The sequence below is a fragment of the Teleopsis dalmanni genome, chromosome 2, assembly GCF_002237135.1.
Source record: "Teleopsis dalmanni isolate 2A chromosome 2, ASM223713v2, whole genome shotgun sequence".
NCBI lineage: Eukaryota > Metazoa > Arthropoda > Insecta > Diptera > Diopsidae > Teleopsis > Teleopsis dalmanni.
In genome coordinates this window covers 152341774-152366763 of record NC_051847.1, presented here as the reverse complement: position 1 = coordinate 152366763, position 24990 = coordinate 152341774, and the positions used below count along the sequence as shown (strand labels likewise).

General features: G+C 28.2%; 4 protein-coding genes across 5 annotated transcripts; 2 read left to right on the top strand and 2 right to left on the bottom strand.

Moving 5' to 3' along the window:
* Positions 1-1096: 1096 nt before the first annotated feature.
* LOC119682146 (putative nuclease HARBI1) lies at positions 1097-4238 on the bottom strand. The gene is made up of 4 exons (XM_038095511.1): positions 3966-4238; positions 3441-3613; positions 2883-3314; positions 1097-2012 (listed from the first exon to the last, which is right to left on the bottom strand). Exons 2-4 carry the CDS (start codon positions 3441-3443, stop codon positions 1164-1166), a joined length of 1284 nt encoding a protein of 427 aa, XP_037951439.1. The 5' UTR covers positions 3444-3613; positions 3966-4238; the 3' UTR covers positions 1097-1163.
* A 544-nt stretch (positions 4239-4782) lies between these two features.
* On the top strand, positions 4783-5838 carry LOC119682145 (general transcription factor IIF subunit 2). Its single transcript, XM_038095509.1, has 2 exons — positions 4783-5400; positions 5473-5838. Exons 1-2 carry the CDS (start codon positions 4879-4881, stop codon positions 5767-5769), a joined length of 819 nt encoding a protein of 272 aa, XP_037951437.1. The 5' UTR covers positions 4783-4878; the 3' UTR covers positions 5770-5838.
* Positions 5839-10159: 4321 nt separating this feature from the next.
* On the bottom strand, positions 10160-19604 carry LOC119682948 (dentin sialophosphoprotein). Of its 2 annotated transcripts, XM_038096525.1 has the most exons (10): positions 19344-19604; positions 19003-19169; positions 18749-18936; positions 14683-15902; positions 14347-14627; positions 14176-14278; positions 13412-14112; positions 13143-13346; positions 11892-12177; positions 10160-10254 (listed from the first exon to the last, which is right to left on the bottom strand). In XM_038096525.1, the coding sequence occupies exons 1-10, from the start codon at positions 19354-19356 to the stop codon at positions 10244-10246; spliced, it is 3174 nt and encodes a 1057-aa protein (XP_037952453.1). In that variant the 5' UTR covers positions 19357-19604; the 3' UTR covers positions 10160-10243. The 2 variants fall into 2 exon arrangements, with proteins under 2 accessions (XP_037952453.1, XP_037952452.1); XM_038096524.1 differs by lacking the exon at positions 10160-10254 and having other exon boundaries at positions 11611-12177.
* Positions 19605-23297: 3693 nt separating this feature from the next.
* On the top strand, positions 23298-24442 carry LOC119680358 (mediator of RNA polymerase II transcription subunit 7-like). Its single transcript, XM_038093136.1, has 2 exons — positions 23298-23734; positions 23847-24442. Exons 1-2 carry the CDS (start codon positions 23408-23410, stop codon positions 24177-24179), a joined length of 660 nt encoding a protein of 219 aa, XP_037949064.1. The 5' UTR covers positions 23298-23407; the 3' UTR covers positions 24180-24442.
* Positions 24443-24990: the final 548 nt, after the last annotated feature.

Genomic DNA, 24990 nt, shown 5'->3' with positions numbered 1-24990 from the left:
TACTCTCAAGCAGAAAACCTATAATAAATAGAGTATATGTTTGCTATTCTGCAAGCAATAATTTGGTTAACTTACAAGAAATCCATGGAGTCAAAAGTGAACAAGTAAAACAATTGGGTTATTCACGAGTTCGAGTTATGCGCTCGGTATAACCGAGTAACGTTTTAAAAGTGCAACACAGCAACAACAAATTACATGTCGAGTAACGCGTTGCAACGTTACTACGTTAATCAATCAATTAGTTTAACCAACAGTTACGTTGCACTTTTATTCTATTTTTAATATTGCCATCTTTCTTAAGCATGATATAGACGATGAAATTTGTTTGCAAACAAGGTTTGCTGGCTATCAAATTGCATCGTCTATACTCAAGTTTGCAGTGAAATTAAAATTTTTCAATTATTTGTTAAGTTTGCAAACTCGTTTGCTTGTGTATATCGAAATTTGCAAACTTCTCATAATTTAAGAATTTTGGTGAGAGACGGACGAGCAAAGATTGCGGACATTTATTTTAGTTAAAAGAAACAAATTTGAAAAAAGCAATTATTAAAGAAATTTATATATTTTAAAAATTATTCTATCGCGAGAATAAATTATTATATAATAAAAAAAGTGAAATTGGCTAAAACAATTATTTTGTGCGTGAATAAAATATTGATATGGCTTTTCCGCATAATAATATATATAAAGAATTAATTGAAGAGTATAAAAGCGAACGGTGTTTGTGGGAAGTCAAAAGTGAAACATATAAAAATAAATATTTGAAAGCGAAGGCTTGGAATAAGTTATTGCTAAAATATAAAGAAGCTTTTCCAGATGCCACTTTAGAACAGGTAAAAAAAAAATTAATGGTATACGGATCTGTTATAGGCGAGAACTAAATAAAATAAAAAAAAGTGAAAAGTCTGGTGCTGGTGCAGAAGTTTTGTATGTACCATCATTATGGTATTATAATGATCTAGAATTTTTACAGGAGCATGAGTGCCAAGTCACAGATCTAAGCACTTTGGAGTTGGAGGACCTGGAAGATAAGGTAAATGATATAACAAAATCATATTTCATTATAAATTTTTATTTTTTGTTACTTTATTGTTATAAGTATGATATTTTTATTACTAACGATATGTATATAACAAAGTTTAAGTATACATTGAAGTTGGATATTAAATTTCGGAATTCCCACGTTTATATATAGAACGTGTCAAGCTTGTAACATGCTCGTATTGCCACGGTACTGCTCCTTCTCCATTGAAATAGTTTTTATACATACTACGAACATCTTTTGCCGTGTTTGATGAGTTTCCTCCTCTTAATGCTTGTAACTTTGGTAATTGAGAACAGCTTCGCCAATGTGCTGGTTGCAATTCTGCTGTTTGAGTATTTTCTATATCAACACTGTCCCTAAGGTAATGTCTTCGATTTTTGCTCATTAAAAAGTTGTGCAGGTAGCAGCAGGTCATAGCAATGACTGCAGTTTTATGTGGGTCTAAATTAATTTTGTTAGCGAGTACGCGAAACCGACTTGCTAAGATCCCAAAGGCGTTCTCCACTACTCGTCTTGCTCTGGACAATCTGTAATTAAATACATGCTCTTCATCGCTTATATTTGTGTGGCTGTAAGGTTTCATTAAATTCTCCAATAAGGGGAATGCATCATCTCCAATAAAAACGAAAGGAAACATATTTTCATTAAACGGAATAGCGTCTGGATTGGGAATGGCTAGTTCGTCTTCATCGAGTTTTTGTTTAAATTTCGTTTTTGAGAACATTCCAGCATCCGAAGCCCTTCCATTTGCCCCCACATCGACAGCAATAAATTCATAATTTGAGTTTACAACAGCCATTAAAACGATGCTAAAAGACTTCTTATAATTATAGTAATAAGATCCTGTTCCTGGTGGTTTTTTTATTGCTACGTGTTTTCCGTCAATAGCACCTATGCAATTCGGGAAGTTCCACTGTGTTTCAAACCCTTTGGCAATAGATTTCCACTGCTGCTCATTTTTAGGAATCTGAAATTTAATAATAATAAAATATGTATATAAATAGATAAATATCTTTTAATGCAGTATATAAACATATTAATGGTTTTCTTTATTTTTATATTAAACAGTTATATACATTTCAGACTATTTATGAACCGCCCCGTAAAAAGAAAATAAATCACACAGATTTTTTAGCAAAAGCTGTAGAGCATCTCGAAGTACAACGTCAAAATACTATAAAAGACGATGCTGACATACATGGACAATCTTGGGCAGCAACATACCGCAAATTATCATCTGAACAACAAGTACTTGCCAGGCTGGGAATAGAGAGGCTGCTTTCGGAAGGACAAATGAACAAATTGACTTACGAGTCTGTAACACATATTGGAATTCCTCCAAAGACAACAACATCACCATTGCAATATAGCTACTCTGCAACACCATATAGAGTTCCGCGTGTGGAGAGACAAGTTCAAATTTTGCGTTCGCCATACTCAAGCAACACTTCGAGCCCGGCAATGAGTCCAATAGGGGTCAATATTAATTCAAGTAGTCCATCAATAAGTCCCTCAGCACCGAGCGGTCAACAGCAACAAAATGTATACCAAGAAACTGTGAGCACGTTGCTGCCGATTCATATACGCCAGAATTCGGTGGAAAATGATTACAACTCCTTTGATGAACTGTTTTCTAGCAATGATTTTGCTTAAGGCAACAAATATTGTTATATAGTTTTTATATTATTTATCTTTTATATTATTTTATATTATATTTATATTTTATATTATTATATATTTTTTATTTTTATATATATTTTCGAATATGTTTACTTTTATAATTCATTAAAATTTGATTAATTAAGACAATAAATATTCCTGTTTATAATTAATTTACCTGAATGTATTCTTTCAATGTTGTTCTTATGGCGTTGCAGGTTTCAATAACTATATTACTTAAACTATGTGGAGATATCCCAGTCAAGAACTTCAAGTCCTGAAAAGTTCCCCCCGAAGCCAAAAATCTCAAGGTTGCGGATAGTCTCTCATGGGGAGAAATAGCATCTCTCATGAATGTGTCTTGTTTTATTATTAAAGGTTGCACCATAGAAAGCAGTTCAGTGTAATTGTTATTATCCATTCTTAAAAAATTTTTTAAATCTCCAATACAAGAAGTTTCTAATTCCTTCAGAAGCTTTACATGAGAAAATTTTTCTCGCTTTTGAAGCCATGTCTTTGCCCAAATTCTTCTTTTTCTTTTGTTTTTTCGCTCTTCAAGACATGTTGCTATTACCATAAGCGCAATTGCTTCACTTTTCATTATTGCTCGCTAAAAATATATTACACTGTAGTATAGTTAACTGAATTAACAAAAACAATCTTTAATAAATCGTGTTTAATTCCAAGAAATATGAAATATTTATATAATAATCTTAATAATATACTCTGCTATTACCATTTCCTCAATTTCTTCAGTTTCGATTATTGTTTTGCACTCTGTACTTGCTCCGCTGTTGATATGAACGCTGTAGAAAATAAATCAAAATGAAGTTTGCCAACCTTGTTTCAAAGTGTATAGCAAAGCACATATTCGGTTTGCAAATTTGGTTTGCAAACAAATTTCATCGTCTATATCATATTTTATACACAAGAAAAAAATTTACTTCGGAAATTTAAAATTTGTTTTTGATTGATATTAAATATTTGCACTTATTTTTTATAATTTGCGTTTTTTATGAAACTTTTAATCTATTTAATAATTCATTAAATTATAATCACAAGATATTTTTTAATTTATTTAAATTTTTTTAAAAAATTGTCATTATAAAATAGTGTTAAAAACTTATATACTATAATAATACCTCTTCAATTATGTCAAATTTTAAATATTAAAAAATTGTATATTAAAATAAATTTTATTTTATATTAAGTTATTTTATAGGGTTTAGAATATTTTTTATCAAAATGTCAACAATTTTACCTTTTTAACTTAATTTCGAAATAATCGTGATATTTATATCAGATTATTATATTTTCACAATAATTTAGAAATTCAATAAAATACCGCTGTTTTAAACACCTGTCCTTAACAAATCGATACAATCAGGTGTGCTCACAAGTTAGAGTAACTGGTTACAATATTACTCTGTTGCCGATCTCGTTACTCGAACTCGTGTATACCCATATTGTACTCTCAACTTAATATCTATTAAAATTACAGCTGATACTGATATATTCTAGAAAATTATTAAAATGTTAAATCAAACATATGTCAGATTATTTATATTATAAATAGCCTGACATTTGTAAGGTATGTCATCGCATAAACACAATTATAAACTTTTAGGTCGCTAAATCAAGTATATATTTTTTGTACTAAATTCGGTTTAGTCCAATTTCCAGTTTTGATTAGTAAATCTCGAGCGGTATAAATAATATTTGATACTAAAGTATTTTTCCAGAATAACAAAATTAAACAAAACGAGTATCGTATATTATATAAAATATTATAAAAAATATATTATATAATATAGCATATTTTGTTTTCCATCAATTTTTTGCGTAATGAGTTTTAGTAATAGTCTATATACGTTAAAATATTATTTACATCATTGGCATTTCTAACAAATGACAGTTCATTTCTTTTTAATGCTATTAATTGTCAAATATAGCGATTGACCTAAATATGTACGATGTATGCATTTCTAGAAAAAATGTGTGTAAAATATTTATTTTTTTAAAAATACTAAACTCTCCACTTTATAACATTTAAGCACGTCGCATATTCTGTCTTACATATTACTGTAATAAATACATTTTACAACACTGGTACTTGTCAATTGCCAACGTAAACTAAACTCTTCGGTTGAAATTAAATTACAGAGTTTGTAAATATGTCTAAAGAAGATAAAGAAAAAAGTGACAAAGAGTTGGATTTATCCAACGCTGGACGCGGTGTATGGCTAGTTAAAGTCCCGAAGTACATAGCACAGAAATGGGATTGTGCGCCATCCAATATGGATGTTGGCAAACTGAGAATCACAAAAACTCCTGGACTTAAAGCAAAAGTATCATTATCACTCACACCCGAAGTAGTAGAATTGAAACCTGAAGGAAAAATACCTACTGAACATATACTCGATGTTTCAGTTGTGACAAAACAAACACTTGGTGTCTTTTCGGCCGAAGCAAATAATGGTAAAGAATCATCAAAGGAGCAGTTACCAAGTGAATCGGAAAAATTATATATGGAAGGACGTATAGTACAAAAACTAGAATGCAGACCAATAGCTGATGATACTTATATGAATTTAAAACTAGAATCAATACGCAAGGCTTCTGTACCACAGCGTAGAGTTCAATCTATTGACAAAATTGTGCAAAACTTCAAACCTGTGAGGGATCATGCTCACAACGTGAGTACATTTTATATAAACATAATAAATTGAATATAATAATAATTTGTTGACTTATTATTATTATTACAGATTGAGTATCGCGATCGAAAGAAAGCTGAAGGCAAAAAGGCACGTGATGATAAAAATTTTGTAATGGATATGCTCTTCAATGCATTCGAAAAGCATCAATATTATAATATTAAGGACTTAGTAAAGATCACAAAGCAGCCTATAGGATATTTAAAAGAAATTCTTAAAGAAGTTTGTGATTATAACATGAAAAATCCGCATAAGAATATGTGGGAGCTTAAGAAAGAGTATCGTCATTACAAGAGCGATGAGAAAAAGGAAGATGAGAAGTCAAACTCGGACAGTGAATCGGAATAGCATTAATTTTTATTTACAAAACCTTTCGTGGAATATGACAAAAAAGTAAAACAAATATTAAGATTTCAATCCAAAAACATTTTATTTTACTTTTATATTTTAAAATTTATGTATGAATTTGAGTGGTGATAACTTTATTATATTATTAGATATATAAATATGTAAATGGTTTAACATAATGGTCAAAAATATTTATAAAATTCGAAAAGTTGTAACTTAACTCAACACTGTATAAATTAACTAAGATATTAAAATACAAATATTGAAAAGAGCTAGAGTTTGTATTAATTAGTTGTCTATTACATTGGATTTAACTAACATATGTTAATAACTTGCAAACTAAATCATACCTTAACACCTTTGTAAAATTAATTATGACAATGGTTCTTAACTTAACCTCTTACATATCACTAAGAGGTTTTTAATCTTTTCAAAAATTCTTTTTGAGAATGGTGAAGGGAACTTATTCGTTGTAATTGACGAGTAGCTACGGAAATTCCAGTGACTAAGTTCCTTCGTCTGGATCTAGGTTGATTTAAATTTAAATCTTACCCATACACATAATCCAACCATTCTCCCTGATTCTCCGCCCACTTTCTTCAACCATCACCCATTCACTTCCGAACCCGTATATTCGTCTTGTAAAACCTTTCATGTTATTTGCTTTTAGGTCCTCACAGGTTACAACTAGAACAAAAGTAGGTATATGTTCCAGTTATACGCGCCTTTTCTGGAATCGCGTGTGTATTACTTGCTTCTAAGATATTTATGACAAAATAGTTGCATACAATATTATTTACATTGTCAACTTTGATTTAAGAATTTGAAAGCAAGTCTCACATGCCTACTTAATTGTTTACAGAGCGGACGATATTTAATTCCTTAATGTTATATTACTAACTTATTTTATAAGATAGTATTGTAGTCAAATATCTGTACGGTTATAGCAGTAGTATTGTATGTTTCCTAATTATTAACACTGAGTAATCTTCTAGCAAATTGGTCAGAAAATATTTGATTCTTTTATGGGAACTACTTTGAAATTTTGATCTAATTGTTAATTAACTTCATCGAGTTAAATCAGTTTAATTAAAACAAATATTTTTTAATTGCATTTTTATTATTTTTTATATAGTAAGAAATATATAATTAAAATTTTTAAAATAGATTTTATATTGCTTTTTATATATTCGTATATACATAAATATATATATTTTTTTAAGAGTTAGAAGTGTATATATTTGCGACTATATGAAACATATAGCTTATACTGAACTGTTTAAAATTTATTTACAAGAGAATATATACTAAACATTCCTATCTCTTTATAATTCAGGTACAGATTTGGAACAGCTATGCCCCTGATTATATAGACAAAATATTTCAAATGTGTGTTTATTAAAATTATTCCATTAAAATAAAAGCAATCGTTTTAATTTTTTTTATGAATTATACATAAATTACATATTTAAAACTTACTTATATATACACATAATATACAGCTTACGTTTAACTACGTATACAAATGTATTATTTACATATTCCACACACATATATATATAATATATGCTTTATTCTTTATTATACAGATATAAGTAGACTACAGAATATATATTGAATATGATTTTAAATTATATTTATTTTGGGTCGTATTAAAGCACTTAAAGTTATAACTATATATTGTATGATTTGAATTTGTAAAACAAGAAGTATTTAATTCATTATTATTAATTTGGGATAAACTACCTAAGGAACATTAAAGAAAACTTAAGGGTTTGTATAGTGCTAGTGTTTATATATATTCTACATCAAAGTCATACAATTTCATTAAACAAAAGGGAAATCACATTTCTCTTTCATTTATGGAAATAGTAGCTAAGCTTAAATGTAGTCAACACTAGACGTGCACAAATATTTGCTGTAACGAATTATGAAAAATGTTCATATTTCACTCAACAAATTATGATGATATTTAATTTTACATGTACACTATACCATATATATTAGAACTATTATAACCTCTTATTATTGTAATATATATAATAAATCGAGCATCATGAATTGAAATACGGTTCTAAAGGCAGTGTTACATTTTACTCATATATGCATATGGTATCCTAAATTATCTAATTAACTTAACTAATTAAGCATAATTTTTAAATGTTAAATATAAATAATTCCTTTTTAAATGTTTATTGTAAAAATTCACCAAATATTTTTGATTAAATTTTTATACAATATTATATCAAACTTAAAAAAAAAAAAAAAACCAAAATAACTTTTATAATTAAATAAGTGCAATGCAATGTTTAAATAAATTCTTCGACAAATAATTAGATTGTTTATAATTAATATTTTTAAAATATAAAAATGTTTTATTTGTATTTAATATAAAATACTTTTATGTATTTATTAAAAAATGTTACTTATTATTCGAATAAAATTAATTTTGTTTAAAAATATTTAAAAACTTTTTGCAAATTTTTAAATAAAGTATAGTTATTTTTTATGCAAATAACACCAACCACAAACACTTTATACTCGTAGCTTAAAAATAAACTCAAAACAATTAAATAGTAAAAATAAAATTGTTATAAAAATTTTATACTGAGTAATGTAACAAGTAAAAAAAAATGTAATTTATATCCAAAAGACAACATAACTACAAAAATAATTATAAAAAATTATAAAAATATAAAACAATACACAAATATTTATTTTGTAATTAAAAGGAAAACAAAAGAAAAAATCAAAAAAGCATGTAAAAATTTATTTTAAATATTTTAATCAAATTTATTTAAAAAAAAATAAATATATGTATGAAAATACAAAACAAAAGTAAAAAAAATCAAAAACAATAAAAAAATAATATATATATATATATGTAAAAAATTATAAAAGAGCAGTATAAAGCAAGAATATTAATATATATCTTAATTATAAACATATAAAAATATTAAATATTTTTACTTTAAAAAATAATAATAAAAAAAATATAAATTAAAGTAATTTAAACAAAAAAAAAAGGACCAAAATAACTCCAAAATAAAACACTATAAATAGAATATTAAAAGGAAAATAACGCAAAAATAAATGGAATATTATAAGCAAAATAACTTAACAATTAAAAATAAATAGAATTATTATAAACAAAATAACTCAAAAATAAATGGAATATCATAAGCAAACAAAAGAAAAGCAAAAAAAAACTCAAAAAAAATTTATTTTTAATGTAATAAAGAAAGGTTTTGTAAAACATTTATAAATAATAATAGAAAATTTTAAAAAATATTACACAAAAGGTTCATAAATAACGATGTATGAAATTGAAATACAATACAGTTTTAAAAAATCTTTTATAAAAAATAATTAATATAAATTATAGCCTTAAAAATATAAAATTCAAAGTAATTAAATATTTAAATAATGTTATCTCATAGAATAAATTAAAGTGATATAAATTTAAATTTGATAATAATAAATTTAATTATATCAAATAAAAATTCTTAAAATTATTTTTAAAATATTTATAATTAAGAAAATATATTTATTGAAACAAACTAATTTGTCAATAATTATTTTTTTAATAAATTCTTTTCATTAAGTACATAAAAACAAAATAGAAAAATTTTTCTTGTGTTTAAGAAATAATGTTTTTTCCTGATACTTCTACTATATTTTATAATCATATAGTCAAAATATTAAAAAAAAATGAATACTATAAAGAAACATTTTTAAATTTTAATTATTTATGTACCTTTTACAAAAAAATTTATTAAAAAAACACATTTTAGCCATTAAGAAAAAAATCAACAATAAATTAAAGAATAAATAAATAAATTTTTACTAAAATAGATTAATAAGGCACTCTTATAGAGTAACTGTGTAGAGTAACAACAGTAACAAATTAAAATACTAATTTAAATAAATTATATAATTGATATAACGAATAATATTATAAAATTAAAAATAGATGTTTGCATACATTCATTTATATGATTAATTAATTAATTTATATAATAAGCATTATGTAATTTTAATATAAATATTAATTTCTTAAATTAAATATTATAATAATATAATATGACAAGGTTTACTTAAATTCATTGTTCTATTAGTAAAAAAAACTGAAAATTTGTAAATATAAAAAAAAAATAGTAATTGAAAAAATAGTAAATATAAATTTTATGAAAATTAATTGCTTATTAAATAACTTGACATAAAAAAAATTTACTATAAAACTAATAAATGAAATAAATATTTGTAAACTTAAGTAGAAAAAAATAAAAAGATTAACGTATATTTATAATTATATCTAACACAAAATAAAATAAAAAGTGCAAAAAAGAAAAAAAAAATGTGAACTGTTAGAAATGTAACATTAGAATTTTGTAAAAATAAAAATATTAAATAATAAATAAAAAAAAAAACAAAAGCAAAACGGTTACACTACTCAGTTGGTGACGCTCATTGGTTATTGCTCTTCTGTAAAGAAATCAGTGGTTATTATTTATGTTTTCTGTTTCAGTTGTTTTTTTTTTTAATTTTACTATAATTTACATAAATTTATACTGTAAAAATCAGTATATTATTAATGAGATTATATGAATCATATTTCAAAAATATGACAGCAAAACTATATGGCAAATATTCTTTAGAATTATTGTTAAGGTGGGTTTTAATAAAATATTGTTTTTTTGTTTGATTATATTAAAGTAATAATTATAATATAATATAATGTAATATAATTAAAGTAATAATAATTAAAATAAATTTCAATTTTAAAACGAAAAAGGTTTTTATAAAAAAATTTGTTATTGATTCGAGGTTAAGTGGGAAACGGAGGACACCATAGGAATAGAACAATCTTAAGTTTAAATAAATGGAAAAGATATGAAACTGAAATATATCTAAAATATTCTTAAAATCTTGAACATTTTAATTTTTATTATTTACTTTATTTAAATAAGATATTGGATATCATGGCTTTTATCCGGAATAGAATCGTAAACTAACAACTATATTTACCGGAGTGAAAAACGGAACCGAACCTGTTTATGGATTTATTTCTGTTCTGCAGCGTACAGTTCGGTACCTATTTAATCACATCCATTAGCTTTTAAATGTTAAACTTAAAAGTTCTAAATCGTTTTTATTTATAAACATAGATAATTTTTTTTTATATGAATAAATTCGTTAACTATGAATAAAATGATTTTAATTATGACAAAAAAACTATTTGTAATGTAAAAACATTAAAAATATTCACTGAACCGAAAAAAATGGTTGTTATTTTTGACGAAACAAATTTCAGAATCGCACCGATAATACTTTTAATTGAATCGAAACATAAATCGGAACGAACAAATTTGGGGGTCGCTGCTCAATATGATACTTTTTTATTTCAATATACATAAATTAATTAATTGAAAACGTTTCTATATCGCACTTTATAGATTTTTTGTGAAGATAACAATTTGATGTGTATTAAGAATAAATTTCAGATCATGTGGAATTACATTTTGAATACGAATCATATTATTTTGACATGTCAATATATAAGACTTCTAGTTAATAAGTTGTTCAGAATGTTTTGTTTAAATTCGAATTTGAAAAAAATAATAATGAAAATATGGTTTTAAGTAGTATTGTCAATTGTACTTTGTAGATTGTATCAATCTCCACCTTTTCTTTTAATTGCTACAACAATTTATATTATTTGCATAAATCGATATAAACCAAAAATCGGTAAATCCGATTATTAGTCTTTTGTACTTTTTACAATTTTATGTTATACTATATATATACTATACTATATACATTATACATACATATCGCTTAAAACTAATCACAAACATGTACCATTTCGGATTAATTGCATTACGGAAATGCAATATTTTAATACTAGCAATTACTCTGACTACTGGTTTCGTCTAGTGTATGGACACCAGAATCTATATCCATAGTCAAACGACGTATTTTGCTAATATTTCTAATAGGCGTTACGTCGTTTAAAAGTGTTTTTAATTCAGTATCAATACAAACTCGTTTAGCAGTCGACGCGTTGATTGTAACGATATTGTTACGTTTTAACTGTGTCGACGAGGGAGCTTTCTTATTACCTTCAAGTAAAATTCTTTTAGTAGGTATTGGAGTCGAAGTGGATGGTTCCATTGTACGTGGCGTTAATGCTTTAAGCACTTTAACTGGTTTTGGTTCAATGCGTTTGTGTGGTAATTCTTGTACAATATTTTGTTTGGTTTTGCCAACCATTCCAATGTTATCCTCAATTGCAACTTCATGTCGTTTTGTAGTTAACAACTTGAATGATATTTCATGTGACATAAATACACGATCTTCTAGCACGGCTTGCCCATCTTTAATTATATCGATATTTCGTTGATTTATCTGCGAAAATTAATATAATAAAATCACTGAGCAATATTTAGTTTAAACGAAAAACTTAAAATATAATTATATGTTGACCTATACCATTATTTATTATTTGCTATAAGTAACAATAGTTTATTGCTCAGGTAAGATATATAATATCACTATTCAGATCACATTGGTAATTTATTACAATATTACTTTCTTAATATTTCATATAAGTAACAATATATTTTGGCCAGGGAAGACAAATAAAATCAGTGCTTAGATTCAGAGTCACAAGATCTAGATCAGATAGATAATTTATTACAATATTTCTTGCGTTAAATAAATACATATCACATGTTAATGTACGTATATAATTATAATATATAATCGTAATATTTAAAATTATAATTCAGAATATTTAGATTGAACACTTTAAATCTCAAACTCACATATCAGCAAATGCTATTGCTGTTGTAGCCTGAAGCGATCTATATTGTAGGAGAAGATAATTACAAAATAGGAATACATGGGTTAGGATGTGGAAGGAAGGGATAAGTGAGAAGAATTAGAGTTATTTGCGTTAAAAAAATGTTTGAGAGCTGTGTGGGATTTAATTGAAATTAGTCTAAATCGAAATGAAGAAAAATTGTCACTTCATAGATGTTGTTGTTGTAACCCGCTAGGAACACGGGTTAATATATCAAAGCCAATGGTTGCAGAAGCGGTCGAGTATACGTCCCGGTACCACTGGGCAACTAGGACCGCTCACCATTCCCAATAGGGACTATACAAGCAAATGCTCGCATAAAATGAAGTATTTTAAATAATGTTTCTCTTTATTCACGCACATAATAGCAAATGATCGAGCACCAGATAGTGCCCAAAATATTTGAGCAGTTTGTTTTGTTTAAATCACAAGCTAAAGGATAACCTTTTTCAAACATTAAAACCATTGAATTTTTTAATGTGTAAACTAAACGAAACAAAAAACTTACCAACAATAATGCCGCTAAAATATATCGCGCAACATATGACCAATCCTTGCCTTCCATTATATCTTGAAATGTACACACCCTGTTCTTGCTTTCAACTTCCAGTATTTTATTGATTATCTCAGTACCTAATTCATAAACATCAAAGGTACTTCTAGCATGAGCTTCTGCCAGCATAGGTCGTAACTTTTTATGCCATCTTCTTGTCTAATAAATAATAAGTCAATAAATAAACAATAAGTACATTTCTAAATTAATTAATGTTATTTTACTTTTTTTACTAGATCGTCTACATTATCTCCATCTCCATCTTCATCTTCATCATCATTATCATCCTCTTCTAACATGTTATCAAAATTTATGAATTCTGTATCACTAACATCATTGTCTAACTCATTCATTACTACATCATTGTTATCAGCATTTGTTGCACGAGCGATATTTTCCGTTAACTCTGTTGTGCATTCATTATTCTCTTCTCTGTTATTAGATTCAACAGCAGCAGTAACGTCATTTGCACTTGTATTATTTTCCTTATCCTGTACAGGTACATTCATAGTGTTCTCAGCTATACTTGCATTATTATCGCCTCTAGCCATATCCACGGTTGGTTCTGTTGAATTTGCATTATGATTATCACTAGTCGAGGGTTCATCCACTATTGACTCCATTGTAGTGGTGTTATTTTCACCACTTAGAGCGCAGTCATTTCCTGAATTCTGATCACAGTTAATGGGGGGATTTGTCGGTACGGTTATGGACGACAATTCATTTGAACAAAGGTCAGTTTCTCTCATTTCTAAATCTTCGTTTACTTCTTCTATTGTCTCTAATCTAAACAAATGATTATCTTCTGTATCCAAAAATTCGTCGTCACTAATGTTAAGATCCGTACCCGTTCCTGAATCTTTACTGAAATTTCTTTCTTTTGTTTTTATTGCGGGTAGTTCCTCGAATCCAAGAAAATCGGAATCTTTAAATTAATTTTTTTTTGTTTTATTATATTAAAAAAAATATATATATTCGTTTAACAAACCTAATTGAAGAGACCAAGTCGGGCTCCGTGATAAGGCTTGTTTTAAAAGTTTTGTACTGCGAGTTTCGGCTGGATTTTCCCCACGCTGCCGTTTGAGTGTACGCTAAAAATAAATGTTGAAAATATTGATTAACATAATTGATTGATTATGTTATACAGTAAAATACTTACTGCTTTAATAAATAAATCAAAATCAGGACCTAATCGAAATAAAACCCTTTTTCTTATAAGCTTTTCTTTAAACTTGAAAATATTTAATTTTATTTCTTGAACAGGTTCCGTTGTTTTGTTCGGCAAGTTGTAAACTTCTGGCTCCACTTGGGGGGCGTTCAGCAGATTTTTTATACTGTCATCTACAGTTATGGTTATGTTTTCCTTGTTTGGAGGAAATGCCGTATTCTTTGCCGAACTATCGACACCGGGCACAACAGCTTGATCTTCATTTAAGTTAACTGCAATGAAAAGAATTATTAAATTATATGAATTCTTAATTTATATTATCTTTACCATTGTCTGTATTTTCTAAGTCATCATCCATATGAACGTCATCATCAATATTTTCTGAAACTTCTTGTGTATTTGTGGTTTCAGTATTTTCCCCATTGGCATCATCAGGAAAGCTAATATCTATACCTGATTCCTGTGTATTATACGAAATCTTACTTGCATCAGCCACACTACTACACAAATCAACGTTAGAATCATTGTTTATGGTTGTATTTGTAGTATCCAAGGTATTATTAATTTCGGAATTGGTGCAATCATTTGAACTTTGAGTTTTATTGGTTGTATCCGTGGTGTCCAAAGCACTATTAATTCCGGAATCAGTGCAATCATTTGTAGCAGATACGTTTTGACTAATATTACTTGAATCCAAGTTTTCGTTCACAAGTGAATTTAAGACAGAATCGGACTCAGTCGTCATGTCTCCAAATCCAGATTCTTGAGTGTTATATATGCTTGTGCTATTCGCATCTACATTTTCCTTATTGACTGTTTCAGCTTCATGTGTGGTATCTGCTATATCAGTGTTAGATTCATTCGGTCCTTCAGTCGCATCTAAGGACCTGTTAACTTCACTCGTTTGTACATTATTCTCATCTGTAATAATCACAGTTGTAGTGTTTGAAGTCGCAGTTTCTGCTGCTGTTGTTGATTCTGCTGTAACTTCGTTTCCTGCACTATCAAGTAGTTCTAAGAGTTTTTCTCGAGTTTCTTCTCCGTTTTGCTGTCCAGTTATTTCTCTTTCAAATGTTAAATCTTCTAAGTCTAAATATTTATTGACACATTCTTCTGACAGTGGTTGCCAATTACCAAAGTCTCTCAATGGAGACTTCAATTGATTACTTAATAAACCTTTTTCCTTCTGTATGTAATCTTTCACCTTGAAATGAATTCTAAAATTTATATCCGGCACTAGGGTATTGTATCTATGTTCAATATGATATGTAAATAGTTTATAGTTTCTTTTCAAGTCTGTATCTTCTGTGTTATCTTTATCCATTATGTTAACATCTTGCCACACCACCGGATATGTATAAGGTGTTGAAGTCATGTTACTCTTACGTTTTGTTGGTTCAATTTGACTATCTGTAAACCGTTTTTCTCTGGTTAGCGGTTTAATTGGTTTCGAAGAGAGTTCCATCTCGAATGGATTTTCAGTTTCCGCCATTATCTTTTTGCTTCGCTTTGTTTTTCGGGCTGGTGGTTTTTCGACTGTTGGATTTCTGTGAACAACGAGAATAAAATCAGTTAAAAATTATTAAAATAACATTTTTAAGTATTTTAATCATTGTAATAAATATATAGTATATGTATAAAGCGAGGTTCTATGATCTAATGGAAGATACAGAAATTGATAATGATGATGATATATATAGAGGAGACCTTCATACAATGAATAAAATATATTAGAATAGAATGTCTCTCAGCGGAGCGGAGCACTGCAGATATGGCTGATATATTGTGTTACTGACCGATCCTTACTGTACTGAAGACATAACACGCTTCAATTGAAAGCCAAAATATTATCTCTTTGGGGAATGACAATATCAGATAAGGATAGGAATTTCTGGTCCAGTTATCTTAGAAGAGAGCCAGACAGTTATAAAGAATCCTGTCTCTATAGAGAATGACATCCTGTTAAGATCGTGGCTACAAACAATAATTAGACAGATTCATGAGAATTACAGTATAAATAATTCAGTATGCTATAAAATAGCAGTAAATGCATCAAGTTTTACATTTAGATGAAGTTATTCTATCAGGTTTCTGTTGAAACGTCTATGGATCTTTTATACAAGGTGCGCTGTCCACTAATTAGGAAAATTAATCATGCTACCCAACGCTTGAAGTCAACAAAGAACTTTGAAGAGGAAGAAGAAATAGCTTAAAGTTGCTACAACAAGCAATTCGTGTTGCTAATTTGGCTACACTGTTTGAATAACATTTGCCAAACATAAACCTATAGACATTAGTTTATTTGCCATATCACAATATGAACCGTTTAAGAAACACTGAACATGTTAAAACTGTAGAAATATACTACAGCATAATCTTTAATGATGAGGCTCACTTTTCACTTGGTGGATGATGGATATGTCAATAAACAAAGTTTTCGAATCGAATACAACATCTTTCGATATTTGTATTCACAAAAATATGTGGTGTTTAGTGTGATATTATGACAGAATTAAATTTTTTTAAATGACGATTGTCTTGATAAAAAGTACTGTATTTTGTGGCATTTGGTTTGTGTTTAAGAACTATATTTTATTGAAAATGAGAAAGGTATGACTCAAACTCTTATTTGTGACTCCTACAGCCATATTATTACCATCTATTTTTTGAGGTGTAATTAAAGATATAAGTATAGAAAATATGTTCTTTTTACAGAACGCAGAAATTTCCTGGATATCTAAATAAACGTTTTGGTTATGTAAATTAACTTGGCCATCAAAATTATATAATTTATTATTGATAAAGTTTTTTTGTGAAGTAACCCGAAATTATTGTGTTTAAGTGAACAATTCTTAAACTTTCGATCCTTTCAAAACGAATATCAATCAAGTTATGGCTGTCAAGTTTTAGTCGTCAAAAATTAACACAAAAGGTTTTAATATAGTATAAATTGGCTAAAGAAGGACGTAATGATACTACTATACTTTACAGTCAATGGCCTTGTCCAAGCTATATGTTATAATAAAATTTTAATCAATCCCAATCGTAAGTATCTTTTATTTTCTCTTTTTTATAATTGGCTAAAGTAAACATAAAATTCTTTCATCAAATGAAATAACTGGTATAATATAATGGTTTTATACGACTTCAATCATTTTGATCAAGTAGATGATATCATTTGACAGATATCAAAAGTAGTAGTAGTAACCAGATTTGATAGAACTATCACTAGTCAAGGTTTTCTATATTAACAGCATATTTTAACTGTTGTAATCCGCTGGGGTCTGCTTGTAAAATCCTCTATGGGTGGTGAATGGTGGTGAATTGCATGCAATACATATAAAGACAAAGTACACATTTGTGGTGTGAAATATTATTTAGCACAACATTTGTGCATGGTGCTTTGCATTTTTGTGCACAGCACATTGTTTTTCGTAACCCTGGTTATAACCCGCTGGGGTCTGCTTGTAAAATCATTTATGGGTGATGAATGGCACTTGATCGTCGGTGTTGACGAATGGGTCCGGGTCGTAGACCCAGTCATTCTTGGAACCACACTTTTTAAATGATTTTAACTGATAATACACGATCTGATTTAATACTATAATCTCATTACTATATTACATAATCTCATACTATAATCTCAAATCATAATTATGATATTCACTAACATCAAGTATACTCAATACAACTAAAACTGCGCCGGTTTTCTATAACCTGATAAGAAGTAATTGTTCTTAGTTCTATGCATTTGGTTATAACTACTTTTTGTGTTTATCAAATGTTATCCTCTTGACCAAGATTATTTAAATTTTTCTGAGGCTCTGGGGTTATTGCTTGCCTTTCATAATTGATTCTGTTAAGATGGTATGTGTTCGTTCACCTAATTATAATAACACTAAGTAAACAGACAGTGTTAACTTATATTGATAAAGCAACTTAATCTAAGAAAATATATATAATATATATATCTTTATAAATCGTTATTAACAAAGTTTATATGTATTGCATGCAATACATATAAAGATAAAGTATAGTTAAATATTGTTCTAAATGTGACATAACTTTTTTACTCTCGCGTTTTTGTTTAATTTTAAGCATAAAAAAATGCAAAATAAATACAAAAAAAAAACAAATGAGTGTTTAAAGTAAACAATTTTTACCGAATTTTTAAAAAAAAAAATAAAGCAAAGCATTAAAAAACAAATAAACCGAAAATACACAGAAAGCGAACAAAAACAAAAATTGCTCGAATAAAACCAAGAAGTAAACAATTTGCTTTAACAACAAAAACTCCGTTAATTAATTATTTTAAACTTGATTTAAATAAAAACGTGCTCTGTTTTTATTGCAAAAAAAAATATATATATATATATTTATATATGTAACATACCCGTTGGCTTTAGCAGCGTCTGCTTCGCCGGCATTGCTTATCAGTGAGTTGAGCTGTGCTCCCGCTCTTTCGAAGATGTTGTCCTCGGCCCGCGAAATTACTTTGGTTGCATTGTAAATCAAAAGACCAGCTTCGTTTAGCACATCTTCGTTGGAGGTTAAAATTAAATCGTAGAACATATCTAGAAACTGTAGAGAAAAGCCAATGTGAAGCACATATCTACACGTGACCTACACGAGAGTCTTCATACTTACGTAGCTCATTAGGAAATCGAAGTCGCCGGTGCTCTGCGCTGCCAGCTCCGTCACCAACAGCGCAATATTGCCCAGCGTTGGCTCTTCGTGTAAGGAAAAGATAAGTTTCGATATTTTCGAATTGGGATGTTTATTGGCGGTCTGTATAACGGTATCCCGTAATTCACCTAAAAAACACATTTTTGCTTTTTTAATAATTTTATATTTTTCAATAATTTGCACAGATTTTAACTCAGAAATCATAAATTACAAATCGCACCACTTAGAGCGCGAAAATTTAATTAATTTTTTGTAAAACTTTCCACTTGTGAGAATATAATTAGAATTTACAATTTACTTACAATTTGTTGCCATCGTGTGGACTTATGTAAACAATATTTAATTAAATGTAAAATAAAATGTGAATTGATTTCTGGCCTGACATGCGACGACTCTATCTGGCAATGTGCATTTCACTGATGCCTTCACTGATTTCACTGTTTTCCAAATATCGTATTGTGCAGACACTTCCTTGAGGCATATTTTTTAATTGAAAATATTTTAAAATGATTGTTTTTATTACACTTCAGTGTTTTCCTTTTTCTCAGCTTCTTTTCTATATATATATGTATTTATTTTTTCCATTTTGTGTTTTGATCTTCCCGAGACGCTACATTCACAATAAATGCAACATGGCGAGTTGTTGGAATGTTAAAAAGTTCACCTGAGCGTGCACCACTTATCTACGCGCGTGGTGAGTTTCTATTTTAAACACACACATACACACACACCCTCATCTTGCTAATAGTGTGTGTGAGAATTTTTAATTTTTCTACACGTGGGGTAATTTACGTTCTCTTACTTTATAAGTAACATAATCGTATGTATTCGCTCCCGTATATATAGCTTGATCAACTCGTCGCCTTCTAAACTGTTGGTACTTGCTTATTCTAAATTTAATGAAACAGTAAAGTGCCGTGATTTTCTTGTAAAACACACGCACTGTAATAATAATTTAAAATTAATAAATTTCTTCTTATTTGAACAATCAAGTTGAGAAGTTGTTTGATTTTATAAACAACATTACTTATAAACCTTTTTTAATTTTTTTTAACGACTGCGCCCAATTGCAAAGAATCTGACCGAACACTACGTTTTAATCACAGAGTCATATTGAAGGTCTTCGTTCAATTGTCTAAGAATCATGCAAACAATGTCGTGAGGTTTTGGAGCGAGAACATTTGTTAAAAATTGTCCTATTGTCCTACAATAGGTCTGTTCCGCGAGCTACTCGTAGTAACTTTGAGTAAGGGCCATGTTATGCAGAGTGTCTTGGGCACGGCATGAGTACAATTGTTGTTGTTTTCAATGCAAATTTTAAATTTGAGAATGAGACAAAAAACAATATGGCCGTTCAAATTCCGGCATGAGAGCCGGCGTATTTGTGCCTCGGCACTAAGGCAAAACAGTGTTGTTTAGTAATAAATTTCAAAATTTACACCTTTTAGGAGCAAATTACTACAATGACTATAATTCTCTGCATAACATGGCCGTAACACTGTGTATACACAAGTGTGTTCCACTAGCAAATTTTTGAGTAAATGAGATTATCTGAGAGAGCGTAACATTCCTGTCAGGTTGTTGTTGTTGTTGTGATTTGAGTTATTGCTATTGCGCACTTTTACTCTTTTGTGGCTGAGGGCTTATCCCTGCCCCACACTAAGCTTTAACTATACTAGAATTATTATCATTTATTTATCTATTATCTACTCGCACATTTTATTTCAAGTAAAATTTGTGTTAATGTAAGGATCAGCTGTTTTGGTTTGAATTTAAATTTTTGTATTGTTTATTTGCGCGACACTGCAAGCGATGCTTGTTGGAAATGCAACGAGCCGGATGCAAAGGAAAGTCTGAAGCATGTGCTGTGTAACTGCCCGGCTCTCTCAAGAACTCGACACAAATACTTGGGGGCTGTCAGTTTTCTGGACTGGAGCACATACCTGAGGTTTCTGTTGAAATCCTAATAAAATTCGCTAATAAGACGCGTATCCTAAACGATGCACACTATCGCTGAAAAATCAAGAGTCTGATTTGGTATCGCAATGGAGCTTAATGGTATAGGCGTGGTCTTTTATTTATATATTGAACACAATTAAGGTACAGTCGATAGCTACCGTATTCTATATATTCGGACCACAATGAGAGTCGTCAACTACTGCAGTAGGAGATAATTGCTTAATTGTGCTTTGAGCATTACTCTCAGCAATCCTCTTCATTTGAAGTAAACTCGTATATAAAAAAGTGTTATCTATAAGTTTGCATTTATATCACATTATAATGCAATTAAGTCCTTCTAGCAATTATAATCATCGAAGAAGTACTATTATTGGACTATTTACATCGATGCATAAATTTTAAATAAATTAGATTTCACTTTTATGATAAAAATATTTGTTTGTAAATTTATAATTAGGCTATATACGATTTATGTATTACTAATTATATGCATTATATAATATAAAATTTCTTATTTGAATTTAGTTTTTTGTCAGGCTTCGAGACGTTTTTATTAACTTTTAACAAAATTATAACAAAAATATATATATATTAAAAATATTGTGATTTATATCAATACTGATATAAATTTTATATTATTTTAATAAATATATAAATAATTTTATAAAATAATTTTTGAATTTAAAATTGTTTTGCATTTTCAAGAAATAACAGCGCGTATGAAGAATACTCACCACGATAGTGCGCCATCTGTATGTCAAAAATATAAATATAATTCCAATTGGAAAGTAAGATAAATCCAGTTTCATTACACACACATGTAAATTTCTGACATTGTGCAATTAACTCATTTAACCCTTTAGGTACAATTTTTATTTTTTAAGACACAAATTTGCGAAATTATAAAATTTGTGAAATTATAAAATTTAAATTTTAAAAAAACTATGTAAAATGTTTTTGCAACAATAAAAACGTAATTACATACGTATTTAAAATTTCATCGAAATGGTAATATATTTTTGGTTAATTATTTATTAATCAAAACCATTAATTGAATGCGTTTCGTTCCTTAATTGGTATTATATCTTCAAGAAACTATATTTTTTACATTAATATCAGTCATATCATAAATGAATAATTTGGTTTATTTTATTTAATTTTTATAAATTTGATTTATTTTTATAAGCAACTTTCTTCATGAATTATTTTTATTTAAGTTAAAATGACAACTGAGTTAAGAAAACATCTGATGACAAAACATTTTGCGATGGAAATTTAAATAAGTCACTCAGTTAAGGCAATTTACGGGCGACTTTCATGAATATTCCAATTATAAATTTAGCATGCTAAATAAATTAAATCTAAGTGTTAAATTTGTATAATATATTTTGTATGAAAAATTTAGCATTAATAAATAAATCATTACAGGATATTTGATTTTGCTAAATTTTAAATTCGAAGTGTCGAATCAGTTATCGGCGCATTATTTACATTTAGTTTCACTTACTTTTCATTTTCAAACATAGTTCGTATTCATTTATAAAACATTTATATTAAATCATTTATATACATTTTATATATATGAGTTATATATATATCAGTTATATATATGAATATTTAAAAACAAAGTTTTTTTTTAAATACTTGCTTCCTCAGTGCCATTGTTTACAGCTCTGATGTTGTTTGTTTACATCTTATGAAATATAAAACAAATATTTCAAATTTTGTTAATTTACTGTGTGGGAAATTTATTTTTAAAAATTGCATTCGACAATTTCCGCCTCTAATCAGCTGATTTATTGATAATAAGCTCATTTATATAAAAGATTTGTATATATTAAATCATCCTCATTAATGACTATAATGAGCAAAATCCGAAATAGTAAAGTATGTCGGTATGGCAATGAATGTTAGCAGACTTTCGAATAGGGTAAATGAGATAAAAATTAGGTATATTTGGTGTTGCCATTGTAAATATTTTATAAGATATTTAATAAATAAATAAGTAAATTTGAAAACTTTAAACCAAAAGTAATAAATAAGTGCAATAAATAAATATTTACATAAGTGCAGTGCAAAAAATTCCTAAAAAATTTCAATTTACTCGAACTCGCACACGGCCATAATAATCAAAAGCTGCCTTATGTTGCACAAATCAAAAAGACCTTGAATTTTATTCAAAAACATTTTCCTATCCACACAAGTGAGATATGCGCTAAAATTGACAAAAGTTGCTAACAAATTGTAAACGTCTTAAAAATTAACAGGAATTTTTACAAATAACAAAAATCAACAACAAATATAAAATTAAGAGTGTTTATCATAAAATTTATAATAAAAAAAAAGCAATTGAAATTTCTTCTCTGTACCGTGTGTTAAAAAAATTGCAAAAATTCCATCCATAGACATGGCGAATCCGGAGGTGACGCGGGTGATAAGCCTGCCGCTGCCGCCAACGCAATACATAAATCTCTACACAGATGAAAATATACGTCGAAATCGTGCACCTCGTCCACCGCCACCCATTTCAGACACCTACAGCATGTTCGGCGTGCAGTACAACAATGAGGAAATGATACGTTCGCTGGAATCTCAGAACATTAAGCGTCTCATACCAATACACTTCGATCGTCGCAAAGAACTCAAAAAATTGAATCATTCGCTTTTTGTGAATTTTCTGGATTTGATTGATTTTTTAATACAATTTCCCGACAGTCCCCGGCGCACAGAAAAGGTAAGTAACAAAGGTATACATATATACCTTTGTATATATGTATACAAAGGTATATTTGTTTATATACAAAGGTATATAAACTAGTATATAATTATTTGAATTTATGTTATAGATTGAGGATCTGAGTGTTCTTTTTGTGCACATGCATCATTTGCTGAATGAGTTTCGACCACATCAGGCGAGAGAAACATTGCGTGTTATGATGGAAATGCAGAAACGCCAACGTGTTGAGACAATGAATCGTTTCCAGAAGCACTTGGAGCGTGTGCGCGAGATAGTCAATTCAGCCTTTGCTGCTATACCCGAACTGCAGGAAGAGAAAGTGGACACTAAAATTAATATCAAAGCGGAAGCAGACGCTAAGGATGTACGAGGTGGAAATGCAGCTGATAATAGTTATCACCTTGACCGAATTATGTGTAAGGTACTCGATGCAATGGATTGAGATAATTTGCTTGGTGCTTTCCAATAAGTCACTACGTTTAATTGCGGTTTAAAGTATATTATTTTTAATTAAGCGCCTTTCTTCATAATCAAATTGTCATTTAATTTACATATTTTTGTGGCTCAATCATCAGACAATTTGATCATTTGATTTATATTTTTATTTTATAAAAATAATTTATTAAGTTAACATTAAGTTGCTATCCGCAAGGATTTAGATTATAATAACATTGCATATAATTAAAAAATTCTCGCCTTACTTCCATAGTCTTGAGATGAGATTGTATTATAGAGAAAAAAATATAAATTATATATTCTAAAATAATTAATTGTTTTAATAACCAAATAATTTTAATAATAATTTTTGTTAACGAGTTAATTAGTTAGTAGTTAAATAATACACTTTTTTAAATAACTTTTTTTAAAAAATTTTTATTTGAACCGATATTTTGACTACATTCTATAGGCATCATCACGGTACTATATAAAATTAATATATTGTTATTTTTATACTAATTATGAGAAGACTTTTCTTACTCATTAAGTTTCCTTCTTAAGATGCTTTGTTATTTTTAATTCAAATAATTTATAATTATGTATTTACATTGAAGTAGCTTTGGTCAACGTATTAATCTGAGATTCAATACTTGTAGAAATATTAGTTTTTAATCATTTTAAATATTTTTAATTTTATTTCATTGTTGTTGATCTCGATCGGTTTGGAAACCCTTATTTACGAAAACCTATTTGAGTTCATTGATATAAAGAAACTCGTACACGTAAACAATATCTACATATATCCTTTATTTTTA

What these genes read in the sequence shown, in the direction of transcription:
- LOC119682146 (XM_038095511.1), bottom strand. An exon ending in CATTGAAAGAATACATTCAG is followed by an intron (nt 2,013 to 2,882) that starts GTAAATTAATTA and finishes ATTAAATTTCAG; the next exon opens with ATTCCTAAAAATGAGCAGCA.
- LOC119682145 (XM_038095509.1), top strand. Translation starts at nt 4,879, where the DNA reads ATGTCTAAAGAAGATAAAGAAAAAAGTGACAAAGAGTTGGATTTATCC. An exon ending in TGAGGGATCATGCTCACAAC is followed by an intron (nt 5,401 to 5,472) that starts GTGAGTACATTT and finishes TTATTATTACAG; the next exon opens with ATTGAGTATCGCGATCGAAA.
- LOC119682948 (XM_038096524.1), bottom strand. An exon ending in TCGATTTCCTAATGAGCTAC is followed by an intron (nt 18,937 to 19,002) that starts GTAAGTATGAAG and finishes TTTTCTCTACAG; the next exon opens with TTTCTAGATATGTTCTACGA. An exon ending in TTTTAGCGGCATTATTGTTG is followed by an intron (nt 12,178 to 13,142) that starts GTAAGTTTTTTG and finishes TAATTTTCGCAG; the next exon opens with ATAAATCAACGAAATATCGA.
- LOC119680358 (XM_038093136.1), top strand. Translation starts at nt 23,408, where the DNA reads ATGGCGAATCCGGAGGTGACGCGGGTGATAAGCCTGCCGCTGCCGCCA. An exon ending in GTCCCCGGCGCACAGAAAAG is followed by an intron (nt 23,735 to 23,846) that starts GTAAGTAACAAA and finishes TTTATGTTATAG; the next exon opens with ATTGAGGATCTGAGTGTTCT.